The sequence below is a fragment of the Carettochelys insculpta genome, chromosome 2, assembly GCF_033958435.1.
Source record: "Carettochelys insculpta isolate YL-2023 chromosome 2, ASM3395843v1, whole genome shotgun sequence".
In the NCBI taxonomy this organism is placed as follows: Eukaryota; Metazoa; Chordata; order Testudines; family Carettochelyidae; genus Carettochelys; species Carettochelys insculpta.
The window spans coordinates 214,887,496-214,906,238 of NC_134138.1; the positions used below are offsets into that span (position 1 = coordinate 214,887,496).

The 18,743-nt window shown below is 46.7% G+C and overlaps 1 protein-coding gene across 1 annotated transcript in view; it reads left to right on the forward strand.

The window, feature by feature from the left end:
* Nucleotides 1-1,752: 1,752 nt before the first annotated feature.
* JAZF1 (JAZF zinc finger 1) overlaps nucleotides 1,753-18,743 on the forward strand; it is a 325,840-nt gene continuing 308,849 nt past the window's right edge. The window contains exon 1 of the mRNA XM_074986150.1: nucleotides 1,753-1,982. Coding sequence (XP_074842251.1) covers nucleotides 1,868-1,982 — 115 coding nt within the window. The 5' untranslated portion in view covers nucleotides 1,753-1,867. The remainder of the gene's footprint in view (nucleotides 1,983-18,743) is intronic.

Here is an 18,743-nt window from a genome sequence, read left to right on the forward strand (position 1 = left end):
GACTATTTTATCATCAGGAAGTTTCAGGTTTTCAAGTGTATTATAAGCAGCCAGAGCTGGCTCCAGGATTTCTGCTGGTCTAAGCAAACTGGCATATCCTCTATATGTGTGCCACTACCCATTTTGCTGCCTTGAAAGCTTTGCTACTCTTTAGGTAATCACTCCTTCAGCAATGATGGAAGCCACTCTGAGGGCCACAGTTAATAAATTCTGCAAGCCCTTATGCACATGCTTACATTTATGCCTAAAGTTAAGCATATGCATAAGTAGCTGCATGGTGAGGGTCTCAAGCCAGTATTATTTTTTGCAGAACTGGATTTACTTAAACTATTAGCATTATTTTAGCATAATGTGCAGTATAGCAAAGATTGGATAATTATTAAAAAAAACCTGAAGAACCCACCTGACAGGAAAGTTCTTACTCTTCTTTTCTTTTAATTTTAAATAAAACTGTCTATGAATTTCAGCCCCAGGAGAACTTCATTCAAATCAATTAATCAGTCAGCCTCTCCAGTGACTAGCTTTCTAGAGATGAAGTCAAAATAGGTTTTGAGAGTGAGTTTTGCATTTTTATGTTAATTCCCTTCTCCAGTCCTCAGTTTTACAGCACGGTGCAATTCTGTTTTCTTGTTCTTCTAGCCAACTTAAGAGTTCAAGTTGCGAAGATCAGCTGGATCAAGTTCTTATGCTGCAAAGATATATGCATGTGAGACACAAGGACAAGTTCTATGCCAAGTAGACCTCCTGCTACTTCATCTTCCAATCCTTTAAACAGTTATACATGTGCTTAATATTATTAATGTGAGTAGCCCTATTGATTTCAAAGGATTACTTACACTGTAGTCAAGCACCTGTATCTCTACAGGATCAGCTTTATTCTGCAAGTAGCTTGAGTAGCCTCAGCTTCAATGTAATGGGTTTGAGGGTGCTCAGTACTTGTTAGGTGCTGACAGTACAATGGGGATTGGGTGATATTTAGGTGAATGTATTGTTCATCCTGCCTTGTGAACGCCTGTTATTTGGGTCCCCCTCTATGGGCCTGATAATAATATGGTTGCTGACAATTAAGGGTAATAGCTTATTACACAAATATAGTCCCACTGATTAACTGGGGCTAATTAGGTTGTAAGATGTTGTTCAGAGCAATGTTCCCTGTAAGCAGAGAGCTTGGGCAGCTGCCCAGGAGAGATCCCGGTGTCACCCAGCTGATTGGCAGAGCTCCCACTGCTACCCACCGTGGGCAGTATGTGCTTCTATTGATGGTGCACATCCAGTCATGCCTTTGTACACATAAAAATTATTCTGCCTATAGATGGAAAAAATTACAGTGACTGCTGAGTTAAGACATTGCAAATTGGTGTATGGGGAAACAAAAATTAGCTCTTTTGAGCTCTCCACTTCCCCTGCATTACTCTAAAAAGTTAAGTAAAGTTACAGGGAAATGTGACATTTCCCCCCCAAAATGTTACACTTGAAGACAAATCTCTGTTGTAGAACACAGTCTTTGAGCACTGAAATATGCATGGGAACTGTTGCTAAATCTCCTCCTGAGAAGGTGATGCGTGTGGCCTGGGTCCCTTGCTGCTGCTGGAAGAGGCGGTGGCTGCCGGGGTAGCACAGCTGTTACAGTGCAGCACTGGTCCCTCCTCCCAGCTGCGGCTGCCTCATCTCCCCCCACCCAGCCCGTCCCTCCCCTCCACCGCTCCCGACGCTGCTGCCGCCGCCGCCACCTCCTCCTCCCCACCCCCACCCTCTCTCTCGCTCCCCATCTCTCTCCGTCCCGTTCCCCGCTTCCCCCGCCTCTCTCCGCCCTGCCGCCGGCGGCCCTGGCAGAGCAGGCACCGCAGGGGGACCTCAATGTAACACCATGACAGGCATCGCCGCCGCCTCCTTCTTCTCCAATACCTGCCGCTTCGGGGGCTGCGGGCTCCACTTCCCAAGCCTGGCGGAGCTCATCGAGCACATCGAGGACAACCACATCGGTGCGTAGCCGGGAGGGGGCCCCCAGCGCTGGGGGGAGCGGGGTGCATGTGCAGGGGGCGTGGGGGGTGCACGGCGGGCGGGGCGGGGGAGAAGGTGCCGGGGCGGCTGCCGAGTGGGCATGGGCGTGTTCGGGGGCGCAGGCGGCGGCGGCGGCGGCGGCAGCGACGGCATGGCCAGGCGCGGGGAGGGGCGCGGCGCGGCGGGAGTTACTTTGCCCGGGCAGGAGGCAGTGCGGCGAGCCGGAGGAGGGGGGAAGGAGGACGGGCACGGCACGCCGCCTGCTGCTTCCGCCCCGGCTCGCCTGTCAGGGCTCCGGGGAGGGAGCCGCGGCGGCGGCAGCCATTCCGCTTCCTCTTCGCCGCGGCTGCGTCCTGTCAGCGCTGTTGCTAGGTGTGGTGGGGAGGATGGGGCGCTGCCCGTCCGCTGCCCGCAGGGCGCCTCTCCGGGGAGGAAGGGGGGTGTGCGGGGCCCAGCCGGCGGGGAGGCGGCGGCGGCGGCTGCAGCCGCCGCAGGGGTGAGGTCGGCGTGCGGCGGGGGCCGTGCCCAGGGTCGGCTGACGCCGTGTGGCCCCGGCAGCCGGGGGAGGCGGCACCCCCCGGTGCAGCGCGGCCGGGCGGGGATTCCTCGGCGCGTTGCTGCTGCTGCTGCCATTTGCAGCAAAGCCGCGGCCAGGCCCCGGAGCGGCTGCCGCCAGGGTTGGGGGGCTGGCGCTGCGCCTGTCTGGCCATCACCTGTGGGGCTGCACGCTCCCCCACCCTCTCCTGCGCCGTGTGCCTACGACAAGCGCTTTCAACAAGTCCCCGGCCCTGCGTGCCACGCTCCCCAGTGCGCCGCGCCGACCCGCCCCGCGCTCGCCGCGAGGGGAGTGGGGGCAGGGATTATGCCCAGTGCATTATGCAGCAGGGGGTGGGGTGATGACTCGTCAGGCTATGGCCTGCGGGAGGGTGCTCCCGGGTTTGCATCTGCACGCAGCCGTTCGCAGGTATGAATGGGCGAGGGCTGGCCCAGGATCCTGCAAACCCAAAAGTTACCGTTTATTAGCAAGTTTTTTTTTCTTTTAAATCCTGTTAACGTGAGCAACTGATAAAAACACAAGGCCTACATTCAGTATGTGCTGGGCTTTTCTTAAAATCAGCTTTGAAAAGCTTTAGCAAGCCCAGTATGCTTTTCTGTAAACACGGTGGTGTGGAACACAATTCAGTTGATGCATAAAAAAAGGTAGAAGAGGTAACAACTTTTATTGGGGCAGTTTCTCTTAGTATTATGAGACACCGGCTTTCACGCTGGTCTCTCTCACCCATAGAAGTTGGTTGAATAAAAAGGTATTACCTCATCCACCTTGTCTCCCTGATTTTCAGGATTGAGGGCTGTAACTCTTACATTATCAGAAATTTTTGTTATTCTATTAAACAAGGGTCTTACAGGGTTTTTTAGGCTACCCCTTCTGTGTAACTGCTTTGCTGCATTTTATTAACAATGTAAATTAAGCTCTCAAATATAATTTTCTTCAAAGTAGCTTACTGGCAGGTTAGTAAGTACTGATTCATTTTAACATGAAGAGGACTGTATTATGAAAAAGGTGTAAATAATAAGGTTTTCTATGATCCCATAAAAATACAAGTAAGCAGCGTGCAGCTATACAGTGATGAACCATACATGCTGTTTCATCCTACCACTTTTTTTAACAGGCAGGCCAAACATTTGAAAAAATAATAGAAATTTTTATGAAGTAATAAACTTTTAAAAATTTAAAATTTTAAAAAATTAGCTTAATTTAAAATTAAGTGTCAGACTGCACTGATGCAGTGTTATGGAGGGGATTTAAACTGCAAAACAGAAAATTCCAAGGTATGTTTCCCATAAGCATACACTTTTGCTTGTATGTGGTAAAACAACATATGCTATTCTCAAACTGAAAACATACTCCTGTTCTAACTTTAATCACTGTAGCTATAAGGAATTCTCATTTTGATACTGTAGTATAACTCAGCGATTCACAACCTTTCCCTATACTGTAAAAGATGTCACAACAGGAAAACAGTTTGAGACGTCACTCCCAACAAAATATGAATAAAGGAAAGGTGGTCATGACTGCCCTTTCCCATTTTTGAATCTGTTTCCACCCCTTCATCTGCCCCCTCTCACTCAGTTTGGGAAGTCATGCTGTAAACTGAGCCACAAATCACCTGATTGTGGTCTATGGACTGCAATTAGAGAGCCACTGATGTACAGTTGTACAGAATATTTCATATTCATGAGGGGAAGGCCTGAGTCACATTAGGAAACTACATAGTTTACTTCCTGATATGTTTGCAATTAAAATTAATGTGACATTAATATATATTAATGTGTAATGCTTCTATTTCTTCTAAAAAGTTGCTCTGGATCACAGATTACATCTACATTAATACAAGCACGGGACAGTGCTTTGAGTGCATTTATTTGACGATTCTTCTGTATGGGCTTATGCATGCAAATAACATGCAAATTCTTAAAAAATAGTGTATGTACTTATGATTTTCAAACATCTTTAGGGGTTTTCTACAAGCGTTAGAAGCTTTTTCCTTACGGAAGCCTGGGAGTCGCTGCTAGGGCTCAGAAATCAGCCTGTGCTGAGTTTGGTGTGAAGTTGGATCTTAGATGGATTTTCAGTTTGATGTTTTAAAAAAGATCCTACTGGAGATGAGTTAGGAAAATCAACTGGAAAAATTCTTACCTGGTGAAAAGTATCTGCGCTAAATTCAGCCTCTGTAAATTACTGCAGTTTCATTGAAGTCAGGGCTTAGTTTGACTTTGCTACGTTACAGGGGTGAAACTCCTAGTAAAGGCATTGGAAGTCATTGGGAGTTACACCTGTTAAACTGAATGCAGGTCATAAATCTTCTTTCATACTAAACCTTTATCAGCTCTTCCACATGAGCAATGTCCCATTACACTCATGGAGCAGCTTGGAAAAAATCTTAACATAAAACTTTCTGAACTTTCCAAAACTCTTCAGTTTTGTCTTGAGAAAGTTCATCTGAAAGAGAAGTTTTTGAAAGGTGTAGCCATGTGAAAATGGGGGAGGGTATAAAACTTTCATGGTGTGTAGTTGTGAGCACAATGCTGAAATGTTGGGGTTTTTTTTCATATTCTTATGAAATCAGCAAGGGATTAATTTGGACATACAGAGCACATGGTAGTATTTAAAAGAATAAATTTTGATTTTTTGAGACTACTTTGTACTTGTGTAAGAATAAAAATAATAGGATTAGATTAGATTGTGTTGTTTTAAAAAATGTCCTGGGCAGTAAGCTATGGAAATAGTTAAGGTTTATCATTAATTTAGACTTGGTCTTCTTTGCGTGACTAGATCCTTTCAATCTGGAATCCCACTGGTCTGCTCAGATAAGTCTACTTGTGACATTGGGGTCTTAAATGTAATACGTGAGGCTCATAGGCTATGTCTACACAAGAAGCTTCTGTCAACAGAAGTCATTGTTGGAAGGGATTTTTCAGCAAAACTTCTGCTGACAGAGGTTGTCTACACATAAAAGCAGATTGAAAGGACAACCTCTTCCCGGCCCTCTCTTGACAGAGTGGCTGACCAGAAGCTCTGCCAACAGGGCTGCCTGGTGAATTGGAAGCCCCGTCTATCGACAGCATGTCCCCAGAGCACCTACATGGCTGTTTTGTTGACAGAATATGTTCTAGAGAGACATTATATCTGAACAGGGAGTGGTATAATGTTGCAGATGGATGTGCCAGGTTTTGTCGACAAACTGTCGACAAAGAGCATTTTGTGTGTAGATGCGCCACGGTTTTTCCCAACAAAAGCCCAGTTTTGCTGGGAAAAGCCTCTTGTGTAGATGTAGCCATGGTGTATATTTTAATAGAGAGTTAGAATGAATCTTGTATATTAACAAAAGAGGTTGACTTGAATTTAATCATTTTGCACTGTGTGTGGAAGGAGGAAAGCTACACAATGGGCTTGTCTACACTACCACCTTCCTTCAAAGGAACGATGGTAATTAGGGTGTTGGGAGTTTACTAATGAAGTGCTGTGGTGCACTTTTAAACTTGGAAGTTGCCACCAGGGGGAATTTGCTTAATGAAGTGCTGCGTATGCACCGCAGTACTTCATTAATAAAACTCCCAACACCCTAATTACCATCCTTCCTTCGAAGGAAGATGGTAGTGTAGACAAGCCCAATGTGTTTTAATTCTTCAGTAATAAAGGGTCAGTTTTGGCCACCAATATTCACAGAGTAAGATGAAACTTACTGTGATTAAGGATAGCAGAAACTGGCCTTTATATCTGGCCCCAAAATTCTCTGCTACCATTTCTCATCTTCATAGTGCCAGAGGATATTTTTGAGAAATTCTGTAGTTGCTTTTCTTACTCAGAAATACCAAATTAATGCATGTAAGTGACTGACCTTGATAACCTTGTAGTGCTTTAGTGTTCATTTTGTGTAGGAGTTAGTACCTAGTGCAAGCAACTGCCATAAAATCTAGATGACGTTACAAGTGCAGATGAGCTTGGAGCATTGTCATCTCTTTCTGTGCTTGGCAGGTAAAATTGAACTCATGTTTGGTGGTACAGCCCATCCAAACATAAACTGTCTCTGCAGTTTGGTTTTTACTAGTGTATGGTGGAGCCTTCTGGGTTGGGTAGGCTTAGTCAAGAAAAATCATCTCAGGCCTATTTGGAGGGACCCTCATGTACACCCTGTTGTAACGGGACCCAATTCTGTGGGACCAACTCCTCCATTCTGTGATGTTAATTTGTTTTGTTGTCATAAGCTAAACCTCATTCCATCCTCCACACAAATGCACATACCCACAGTTCCTATATGAAAATACTTACTGATGTAACATTCATCAGTGATTATATTCTTTGCTAATTAATTTATTTTTAATACCCTTGAGAGAGTTTGCCTCAACCCAGTGGGCTTTTGGCTTTAATGACATGCTCCAGACTCAGAGCCTCATTCCCCAGGAAGCAGGAATTATAGAAGTTGTGGGGAAGAGAGGGTTGTAGCCTGCTTTATGGGATCATTTCCCTGCCCCCTGCAGTTTGGCTGCTATGCAGGCAACCCAGATCATCAATCTACATGGTTGACATTCTTGCACCCTGGCTAGAAGCTGACCTTCAGTGGTGGCTCCCAGATCCATGTCACGACACAGACAGCATGGACCAGGAACGGCCAATAAAATGCAGCAGCTCTCCGGGGTTAGCCGTATTTACTTGTGCCTCTGTAGGTACAAGTGATTGCAGCTCTGATCTGAAGCCAACAAAACTGCAATCAACTGTACCTGCAGAGGTGCAGGTAAATGTGGTGGCAGCTTGCCAGGGGCTAACCCTGGTGAACCACCACCATTTTATTGCCCACCTCGGCGTGGACTCCAATCCAATTAATTCTCCTTTCCAGGGAGTGCATGGAACTGAAGGTCATCTACATGTGGGTCCCAGCATGGCAGGGAAACTACAATGTTTAGTGCTTGGCTTCAGGAAAATGGAAAATCACACAGGAGACAGGGCTGATACTGTGGTCTTATATGATTGTATTAGCTTCATGGAAGGTAAGAATGTGTGGTAAGGGAACAAGTATCAGAGAGGTAGCTGTGCTAGTCTGTAGCTTCGAGGACAACAAGAAGTATTGTGGCACCTTATAGACTCACAGATATTTTGGAGCATAAGCTTTTGTTGGCAAAGACCTGCTTCATCAGATGCATGAGTGAGGGGGGGTGGCTTCAGAGGGGTATTTAAAGAATGATGGATGCATTACTGTATGCAGCCTTTCATTTGGTAGAACAGTCCTTAAATTCATTATGACTTTCTTACACAGATTTGAATTTGATATTTTTGGTTTTCTCACTGGCATTCTCTGTGAATTCATTTTTCATCCTTCTTCTTAATAGCATTTTTCTGTAGTTGAATCCCAGCCAGAAGAGCAGGACACTCTCGCTCCCTTGCTCTTGTGGTCTTCTGGTGATGAAACAGAGATTTGGTTTGAATTCTTACTCATGTTGTTTATTGCAACAGTTTTCTTACCTTCATGATTTCCAGTGACCAGGGTTCACTATTTCTCAAGTGTGTAGATCAGGTTGGTGCTGATTAGCGCACTATGTGCTTAATTCATTACCTTTGTGCATATATGGTTCATCTGGACTGTTTTGCCTCCCTTGATGCCCAGCAAGTGTGAAGGTAACAAATGTGGATCAAATGGAATAAAGGTGGTTCAATGAATTTACTTCCTCTGAAGAGACAAAAGTGGCAGGGTGGGGGCAGAGAATAGTAAAGAATCTGTGCTGAATAAAGTCTTATTATGTGAGGAATGTATGCTGTAGTTCTTAGCTGAAATTCTGAAGCGTCAAAAGGGGCTCTTTCAGTATTTACTTTCATTAAGTCCATACAAACAGACAGTTTTCAGTAACTGAGTAATTCGGCATAACATAGGCTGTGTCTACACGTGCCCCTCCCTTTCATATGGGGCATGTTAATGATCAACTTTGGAACAGGTTAATGAGGCACTAACATGCATATTCAGCACCTCTTTAGCATGATGATGGGCAGTCATGCTTTGAAAGTGCTGCTTTCGAGGCACAGAGTGGCTGCATAGATGTGGGCTCTTCGAAATAAGTGCTACACTTTGAAATTCCCTTGTTCCCAAAACAAATTGGGAATAAGGGCATTTCAAAGGGCTCACCTCTATACAGCCAGTCTGCATTTTGAAAGCAGCACTTTGGAAGCGTGACTGGCTGCCATTATGCTAATGAGATGCTGAATATGCATGTGAGCATCTCATTAACCTGTTCCGGAGTGCCTCATTAACATGCCCCTTCTGAAAGAGAGGGACATGTGTCGACACAGCCTTAGTTTAGAAAATATAATACCCTGTTACAGGATGTCCTCCAGGGTAGTACTGAATTCATGCATTACTGTAGCTTTCACTGTTGGGACTTAAAGCTGTTTTTGTTTTTTGTTTTTAACGGAAATTTTCACTCTGTTCTCAATGATTGGGATTGATCATGGAAAAGGTGAAGCTGTTACACCAAGTAATAGAATTACAGTGGAAAAAGGAGCAATCTGCAAAGGGAGGAATTCAGTCACACAATGGGGACAGGAGAATATAAGTATCATATTTTTCAAAACGATGGAAGAAAGCACAAATCTATCTGGAAATTTTAATATGTAGTTCACCAGCAGGAGAGTATGTTTGTCAGTTCTGATGTTCAATCTATATTAATAATTTTTGGAAACTGGTGCTTCCAGTAATTTCAGCCCCTCATGGAACATAAAGGGAAAGAACAGAGATGAGTTTGGTACAGAGGCCACGTTTCCTTGCCGTCTGACCCCAGTATGTTTAGATTTCTACACATGCATATATTGGTAATGCTGAATTTTGTTGATTTAAAAGAGTAAAGCTACTCAGAGCAGCATTAACCTACTATTGACTATGTGGAAGTAACACTTCCCTCCCACATCCTATGGTAATACACAAATTAGCATCTGGTGGTGTCCTGGCCCATTTCTCATTTTTTGATCTCTCTCAGTAGTTGAGAACTTGTGCATCGTCTGTGTGAAATAATTTTTCTATTGAAAGTTAGTATGGTCATGCTGTGAGTAAGATGTTTTGTGTAGTGTATTATAAATTAAAAGCAGGTTTTGTAATTGAGTTTTGACTCTCTCTGCCATGCATCTTATATGAATATACAGGCCTTTGTGTTCAACAAAGCAACAATTGAACATATATACCCATTACAAAAATATTAGTAAGTTACAAAATTGTAGATACAAAAGAACTAGGGAAACATCTTGTACTTTAATCAACAAAATAGTTCTTAATAAGAATTCAGGACAAAGCCCAAAGATACATTTGTATTATACATTTGCATGGTATCCAGTAGTCTGTATCCTGTAATATTCGTCATATTTATGACAATGATTAAACAATTCACATCTGGTGATGTGGGAGATGCAAAAATTATCTGTAACAGACCTAATATTGGAGAATGGCAAGAGGAGATCCAAGTATTTTCAGCAAAGCTTTCTGTGTGTTTTAAATCATGGTTTCCCAAACTGGGGGGCATGAAGAAATTCCAGGGCTCGTGCGAGGTGACCTAGACTCCACCCCCATCATTCCCCAAACCTGAAGAAAGATCCGGCCGTTGCTTCTGGCTCTCAGCCCCTGCCATTTTACATGGGTGACTAGGTGTAGCCCCTATAAAAAGCAGGAAGCCCTCAAAGACCCATGTGGAGCTAGCTGCCTTCTGCAAATGACAGTGAGTGTGGCTTGGCAGGGAGGAGGATGGAATTAGGTGGGGGACTGGGGGTGCCTGGCTTTGTGGGAGGGCAGGAGAGGGGCTCAGGTGGGTGGCTCACAGGGCTTGTAGGGCTCGGGTGGGCAGCTTACAGGGCTTGCAGGACTTGGGCGGCCGGCCAGCTTGCAGGACTTGTGGGGCTCAGGTGACTGGCCCTGGCAGAGCAGGGCTTGGGCAGCTAGCCCCAGCAGCACGGGGCTTGGGTGGCTTAGGGTGGCTGGTGCTGGCGGCATGGGGCTTAGGTGGGCGGCTCAGGATGGTGGGTGGATGGGTGTCCCTGGCAGCATGGGGCTTAGGTGGGCAGCTTGGGCGGTTGGCCCATGGATGGCCAGTGGGCAGGTGGCCGCTCCCGGCAGCATGGGGCTCGAGTGGCTGGTGGGCAGGTGGACAGCTGGCCCTGGCAGCTGGTGGGTGAGTGGGTGGCTGGCCCCGGTGGCATGGGGCTCGGGTGGGCGTCTCTGGCAGCGCAGGTCTCGGGTGGGCAGGCGGGGGGCTGGCATGGGGCTCAGGCAGCTGGCCAGCTGGGGCTGCACTGGGCAACCACAGGGGGCCAAGAAGAATTATTTGTGTTTAATTTTAATTTTAAATAACATTTTTATATCAAGCTTTTGTGTTTATTTCAAATTGCAAATTGAATTTTTTGGTAAAACGGGGTTGGATGATGGTACAGAAGAGGTTGGGGGGCATGAGGGTTTCTCAAAAATCAAAAGAGGGGGTGTGATGCTGAAAAGTTTGGGAACCACTGTTTAACACAGTGATACTGATCAGCAGGTCTGTAGTGGGTTTGCAACAAAGCTGCAGACTTGGGGGACTTGTTCTTCAATCCTATCTGCTTTATCAGAAGGCCTTTTGTTATCGAAGGCAGACTAAAAGGAAAAGAAGAACTATTGAACCTACAAAAAATTATATCAAAAGTATTTTTGGTCAATTAGCATTTTAAAAATAAGCTAATATACCCCCTTTCCTCAACGTGCACTATCACTCATTAAGTGAAGATTACTTTATTTTGTTCTGTTAAGCATGTACCTTTTTTCATAGTGGCTTATGCTTCAGGAACGTGTTAAAAATTGTGTTGTGTCCAGAAAATGTGTTTTTAATCTCACTGATGTGCACTCAGAAGGCTTAATCCTCGAGGCCTATAGAGCTTTCTCTCTTTTGTATGTCTGATGAGAAAGTTTTAAGATCTGCTATCTGCTTATGCAGTGTAGCTGGACTACTTTCCATAATCTTTTTAAATGGTCAGAGTGATCTCCCATCTTCTGCAGCACAAGGTAGTGTTCCAGAAGATGGAACCTGCCATCTCAAGCTCAGTTTGTTTGTTGTTTGGGAAGGGATTCTTAACTGGACCAGTTCTATATTGTTAGCGCTGCAAAACTTGTCTTCATCTTTGTCAACAACAGTTATATCAGATACAGGACATAAGTCTGGGCGGGCAATATTTTTTGGTGGGCGAGGGGGACTCGAAGAATTTGGAAAGTGGTCAGGGACTGCACTCTTCCATGATATTGATAGAGGAGGTCCGAGATCTGGGATGGAGGCTGAATGCAGAAGAGAATTTGGGGTAAGGGATCGGGGTGCAGGAGGAGGTCTGGGAGGGAGTTTGGGTGAAGAAAATGTTTGTGACCTGAGGGAGGGGTCTGGGATGCAGGAGGCAGTGCAGAGATTTGGGTTGCAACCTACAATGGGGGTAGGGAGTTACTGTGCCGTGGGGTGTAGGGTCTGGGAGGGGGGTATAGGTGCAGGAGGAGGCACAGAGGATTCGGGTCATGTAGGGTGTGGGGACAGAGGATTGGGATTATACGGTGAAGGTGGGGAGAGGTCCTGGATCCTGGCCAGCAACTCAATGAGATAGGGTCTCTGCAGCCCCAGACTGCTCAAAACTGCTTCCTGCTTTGTGTAGCTCTCTGATCCAGGTGTAGCAAGGAGTGGGGGAAGCTTTGCGCACTGCCTTGCCCCCAGCAAAATCTCAGCTCTTTTTGGCTGGAAATCAGAAACCAGCCAATAGGAGCTGAGATTTTGCAAGAGGATGGGAGCAGCATGCCAAGCCTCCCTTTCCCTCTGGATGTCTTTAGCAGAGAGCTTCAGGGAGCAGGAAGCTGCTTAAAACAGTGTCTGATAGCTCTGCGCCTGAGGCTATGTCTACAATATGGGATAAATTTGAATTTAACGCAGTTTGCTCAATATTAAAGTGTCACTGTCTTCACTGTGCATACCATTAGTTCAAATTATGGAGCACTAATATCGATATCATAATATCATCAGTACCGGCTGGGTGTGGCGCCAAGTTCCAATTTAAACTTTTGAATAAGGACCAGCGTGGAAGCGCCATATCTCAAAACTGAATTTATTAGCCTCCACAGGTGTCCCGTATGTATGCCACAAAGTTACGCAGTTACCTGCCAGTTAAGGCTGCTGCTGTACAAGTGTGTAGGAAGGAGGTCACAGGAAGCCTGCGAATTTGAACTTGAATTCATCAGCACCCAGTCCTTGAAATATAAAGGATGCCCATAATGAAAAATACCTTTTACCTATTTCATCACACCGCATCAGTAGCCATCTCCTTCAATCATGAACACTCGGGGTAGTGAGCTGTTTAGTAGTTCTCCAGCTTGCAAGAGAGCTCCAGCATGGACTCATCAGGAGATTCTGGATCTTCTTACAATTTGGGAAGATGAATCAGTGGTGAGCAGACTTCAGGTGTCCTTGAGAAACGAGAACATATATGATAACATCTCACAGTTGATGACCACCAGAGATTACTCCCGGGACTCTACGCGATGCTGGTTGAAGGTGAAAGAACTCTAGCAGGTCTATCACAGAGTCTGGGAAGCCTGCTGGTGTTCTGGGTCATCTCCACAGGCCTGCCACTATTATGAACAGCTGCACGTGCTTCTTGTGGGGGACCCTGCCCCATTGCCCACTATTAATTACAACAGTTGTGGAGGTCCTGGTCCGGAGTCTGGGGTGACCTGAAAGGAGCTGAAGGGTCAGGAGGGAGAGGATAATTGGGGCAGCCAGCATGGGCCTGAGGAAGTTCTTCCTGACAGCCCAGATCTTTTCACCTTAGAGCTGGAACTGATCCCCTCTATGCTGGTCCCCTCTACTCCAGTCCCTGAGCCCTCGGGACCAAGCATTTCTGATTAGTATTTTTTTCTGAATGCTAGAAGTGGGTTGTAGGTGGTTAGAGGTGTGGGTACAGGTTTTCTATGCAACTGTGCCCCTCAGAACAGTGTGTTAATATTCCTGGGTATGGAGCACTTGTCGTTTTTGGGGATCTCCTTGAATGCCTCATCCAGGCACTCTTGTGTTTTTTGCACCAGGTTTTTTAGCAGGCCTGACTTACTGCAGCTTCCACAGTAGCACACCTTGCCATGCCAGGCAACCAGATAGTGATCTGGAGTCATTGTGCCACGCAGGATTTTGGCAAATTTTCCAGCCTTGTGGTCACACAGGAAGAGCAGCTCTTCGTCGATGTCTGTTAGTTTTAGGAGGGTGATGTCTTTTTTGGCAACCTGAAGAAGTATGGGAATTTGGACTGGATTTTTTTGAAATGCTCCCTGCCCTTTTACATTTCCCTGGAGTGTATTGCCACACTACATGGCTGGCGCATGCTCCATCTCCCTCCCTGCTTCTCTCCGGGCCTTTTCCCCTTCCATTTCCCTTTTGCCCCACATTTTTTTCAACTTACAGAGATCCCTCCGCACCCAGCCATGCATGGGCTGGAATCGAACCTTTCACACCCTTCCCCCTCACCATGTGGTTGCCAGGCTTTGTGGTTCTTGCTGCGTGTGGAGGATTGCTCCAGGAACAGGGGAAAAAAGCTTTTTCCCTTGCTCCAGGACAACAGAGGGCTTACTCTTCTTTGTAGCCGCCCCCCCCCCAAAAAAAAAAAAAAAAGTGGACAATAGCTTACCATGTTTACAACAAAATGTTCTGGATAAATGGTGGTAAATGATGACTTGTGCAATGCACACTTTGAATGCCATCCTTAATAAGCTTTAAGTGGCCTTGCAAAAAGAAACTTTCACTGATAGTACAGACAGATATCCATTCATTCCATGGGTCAGGACTTAATGTGAATTGTATCTCAATTGTGACCTTCACTTTCCAGCTGTCATGCCCAGTGTGGGAGACAGGATGAGGAAAGGCGAAAGGTGCAAGCAGGATATGATCATGCAGGACATGTAGTGGTCTGAAGCAGAAACTAGTGATGTGAAAAGGGAGACAGCAGAGTGGTGGCAGAGTATGCTTGACTTCCAGAGAGAGCAAGTGGCAAAGCAGATGGAAAATGCAGCAAAGCTCATAAAGGCAGCGACCGACCACACATAGGTCCTGCACTCCATGCTGGAGCTGCAGAGGGGTTCCCAATGCAGCAGTTGGGAGTCTCCTGAAGACTGGTCACCCCTCCCTCCGGCTTCGCAGTCCCCGAATGTGGGGAGGGAGGGAAAGGGCAGCCTGCTGCTACGGCTCCAAAGGTCACTACAAGAGGCTATTCCACCAACCTTGACCATGCTTCTTTTCCCTGACCCTTAAACCTCTCTTCCACCCAAAAAAACTTATTCTTTTGAGCTTGGTGTGTCTTTGTTTTTTTGAGCATCCATGAGTGTTAGGGTGTACAAATCACTGCTGGGAACAGGGCAGGGGCGGGGAGGGCTGATAGTACAGCTGCCTGCTGCTACGTCAAGGTCCGCAGAGGATTCGTGGCAGAAGCACTCGGGCAGGGGTGGGGAGGGCTGATAGCACAGCTGCTCTTCTTTTAGGAAATAACCCTCCCTCCACATCCATTCGTCTGCCTGCAACTTAACCCCCTCCTTCCAAATGACGCATTTGAGTAAGACGCGGTCTGATTTATTGGTTCACATTTGGTGAGTCAGGTGGTTATTACTACAGTAGAGAAATATGTTGCCATCATATGCGTGGCAGATCATTCATGAAGCTATTTTTTTAAAGCATCCCTGATTGCTGCTGCTTCCACCTGGTTATTGGTGAATGGCTGTGTAAGCAGCTGTGAATGAGCCCTGCCTATGGCCTCAGCCTCAATATTCCATGTGTTCAGGAAAGAATATGGCCTGAATTCACAAATGTTATGCAAAATAATGCGCGCTGTAATCGTGGCAGGGACATTGGTTTCATAAAGGTACAAACAGGTCAATAGACATCTGAACCTCACTTTTAAATACCCAACCACCTGCACTTGCTGAATCTTTGCTTGAAGTTTTCCTTGCTGTGGTCCAGGGCGCCTGTGTAGGGTTTCATAAGGCAAGGGGGCAGAGGGTAAGCAGGGTCACCCAATATTGCAGTAGGCATATCCATGTCGCCAATTTTGACTTTCCAGTCTGGGGAAAAAAGTCCCACCCATGAGCTTTTATGAGCCCAGAATTTCTGAAGATGCGCATCGTGAACCTTCTCCACCCATCTCATGTTAATGTTGGTGAAACGATCTTTGTCATCTACCAGTGCCTGCAGTACCACGGAGAAGTACCCATTTGTCTTTATACTCAGAGACCAGGTGGGTCGGGGCCATGATGGGAATGTGCGTGCCATCTATTGCCCCACCACAGTTAGGAAACTTAATGACAGCAAAGCTATCCATTATGGCCTATACATCTCTCAGGGTCACAGTCTTCCTAAAAAGATGTGGACAGATTGCATTGCCATCACCATGGCCCCCACTGTAGATCTGCCCACCCTGAATTGATTTGCCACTGACCACTAACTGTTGTGCATCGCAAACTTCCATAGCGCGACTGCCACTCGTTTCTGAACTGTTAAAGCTGGCCTCATTGGCTATGTCTACACTAGCCCTAAACTTCGAAATGGCCATGCAAATGGCCATTTCAAAGTTTACTAATGAAGCGCTGAAATACATATTCAGCTCCTCATTAGCATGCGGCGGCCACGGCGCTTCGAAATTGACGTGGCTCGCCGCGCAGCTCGTTCCAACAAGCCTCCTTTTCGAAAGGACCCCGCCGACTTCGAAGTCCCCTTATTCCTGTGAGCAGATGGAAATAAGGGGACTTCGAAGTAGGCCGGGTCCTTTCAAAAAGGAGCCCCATCTGGACGAGCCGTGTCAATTTTGAAGCGCCGTGGCTGCCCACATGCTAATGAGGGGCTGAATATGCATTTCAGCGCTTCATTAGTAAACTTCGAAATGGCCATTTGCATGGCCATTTCGAAGTTTGGGGCTAGTGTAGACATGGCCATTCTTGTGTTGGTGTAGTTCAGAGCAGGCGCCAGCACATCACAAAGTTCAATAAAAGTGGACTTGCACATGCAAAAGTTCTGCAGCCACTGCTCCTCATCCCAGGACTCCAAAATGAAATGGTTCCAACAGTGTGTGCTGATCTCACAAGTCCAAAACCACCGCTCCACTGTCAGCAATGCATTCAGGGCAGCCAGCAGCTGTTAGTTCTTGGATGGCTGTAGAAAGATTTCCTCTTCAGAATCTTCATCATCATCATCATCATAGTAGGCAACCATCATCTAACTTTGTAATTGACACAGAAATTGCAAGACAGTCCATGAAGTTGCCGTAACAGTGTGTGCAATGACTTGAAGCATCTGAGGTTCCCTGATTGTGCTAGCACTGTCTCCCATTCGTTTTTGCGCAGTTACTGGGTGCTCTGAATTCTGGGACAGTACTTTGCATTTTGGGATAGTAACATCAAACACCAACAAACAATCAGGGCTAAGGCACTGTGGGATAGGAACCCACAATACATTGCTCGTGCAGTCGAGCTTGGATAAGGCAATGAGAATGCAGAAACTCGACAAGGTTAAGAAATCAAGTTTATTAAAAGTTGAATTTATGTTGTAATGTGGACATAGTCTGTGATGGCCTGTGGGCTAGATTTGGCAGCTTGATGGGCCTGATCCAGTCACCAGGCTGTATCTTGCTGTGACAGGGTGTACCAACCCTGTACTTGCCAGGGGCGGGGGGGCAGGCTTGTTGGGTGGAAAAGGCCCATCCACCATGGCCTCGCTGGACACGCTCCAACTGCAGCCTGGGTATAAAGGCCTGGGAGGCTAGTCAGCTGAGGCTGGCCACTGGGAGAGGAGGAGCTTCTGTTAGAACTTAGGAGCAGCAACTGCCCAAGGAGGCGCAGGAGCAGCAGCCAGGACTGCAGCAGCAGTGGTAGCACCAGCAGTCTGAGGAGGAGGAGTAGCCCGAGCCAGGACAACACACACCATCTGAAACAGGGTAGGAGAAGTGGGAGGTAACCCGGGAGCTGAGCATGTTGCGGTCGGGATCCCTGCTGAGTTGGTGGGTGGGGAGACACATCCACCACTGACAGGACCCTGTACTGGAGGTTGGTGGAGAGGGAGGGCCCAAGCTCCCCTATGCACACCCCTGGGACCCGAAGGAAGGGGGAGCACTAACTAGGCTGCTGAAGCCTGAGTAGGCTGCTGGGCCTGACTGAGGGGATATGGGTTAGGTCACAGGGGCCTGAGGACAGTGGGAAAGTCCTCCAAAGAGGTGTGGGGCTGCAGGCCTTGTTTCAACTGGTGGAGGATGTGGGCATGTTTGAACTGATTTCCTGCCCCCCCAACCCTTAATACTAGGGGGAAGGCCAGGGGCCTGAGAGGAAGGCCATTTAAAAAAAAAAGGGGGGGGCATGAGAATTATTTTGGGGCACATTCTCCCCTCACATATCGAGTGAGAGTGCAAGTGGACCAAGCATACTGCCATGATGGACCCCGCCAAGCTGTTTGAGTGGCTGATGGACCACCAGTGGAAACAGGCAGTCCAGCAACAACAGCTGCAGAACCAACTGCTCCAGTCATTGGCAAATCAGCAACAGTTGCAGGCTCCCAAGTTCTAGCAGGAGCTCCTCCTCCGTGGTGGCCAGCCTCAACTGACTGGCCTCCCTGGCCTTTATACCTGGGCTGCAGTTGAAGCATGCCCAGAGGAGCTGCAGGGGGAAGGGGCCTTTTCCACTTAGCAAGCCTGGCTCCCATCCCCGGGCAAGTGCTGAGCTGGTACACCCCTTTGCACTTGTCCATCCATAATATAGTTCTTTCATATCTTGCCACCAAAGCAGCTAACTTCCATCAGAATGATGGCTTAGATTTCAGACAAAATGTGCATGTGTCTTTGTTGTTTGAGTTAGTAGAATAAAGCAAAATCAGAGTGTGTAAGCTCTTCAGGGGCAAGGACACATATTTTCAATATGGTTTATTTGTGTGATTTTAAAAACCTATATTGCAAGTCAGTTCTGGGAATGATAGGAAACTCAGTGGGACGTATACCACCAATGCATTTATGATGTTGAAATTTTTGCCCCGTGTGAAAAATGTTTGTCCCAAAGGGGCACCTGTAGTGACTGCAGTGAATATCTGCAATTGCAATACAACTAAAAAAGTAATGGTAAATGGGGCTTATTCTCCTAATGTTTACAGTAGCCTAACCCTGTATAGTATCAGAGAGATAGCCGTGTTAGTCTGTATCTCAG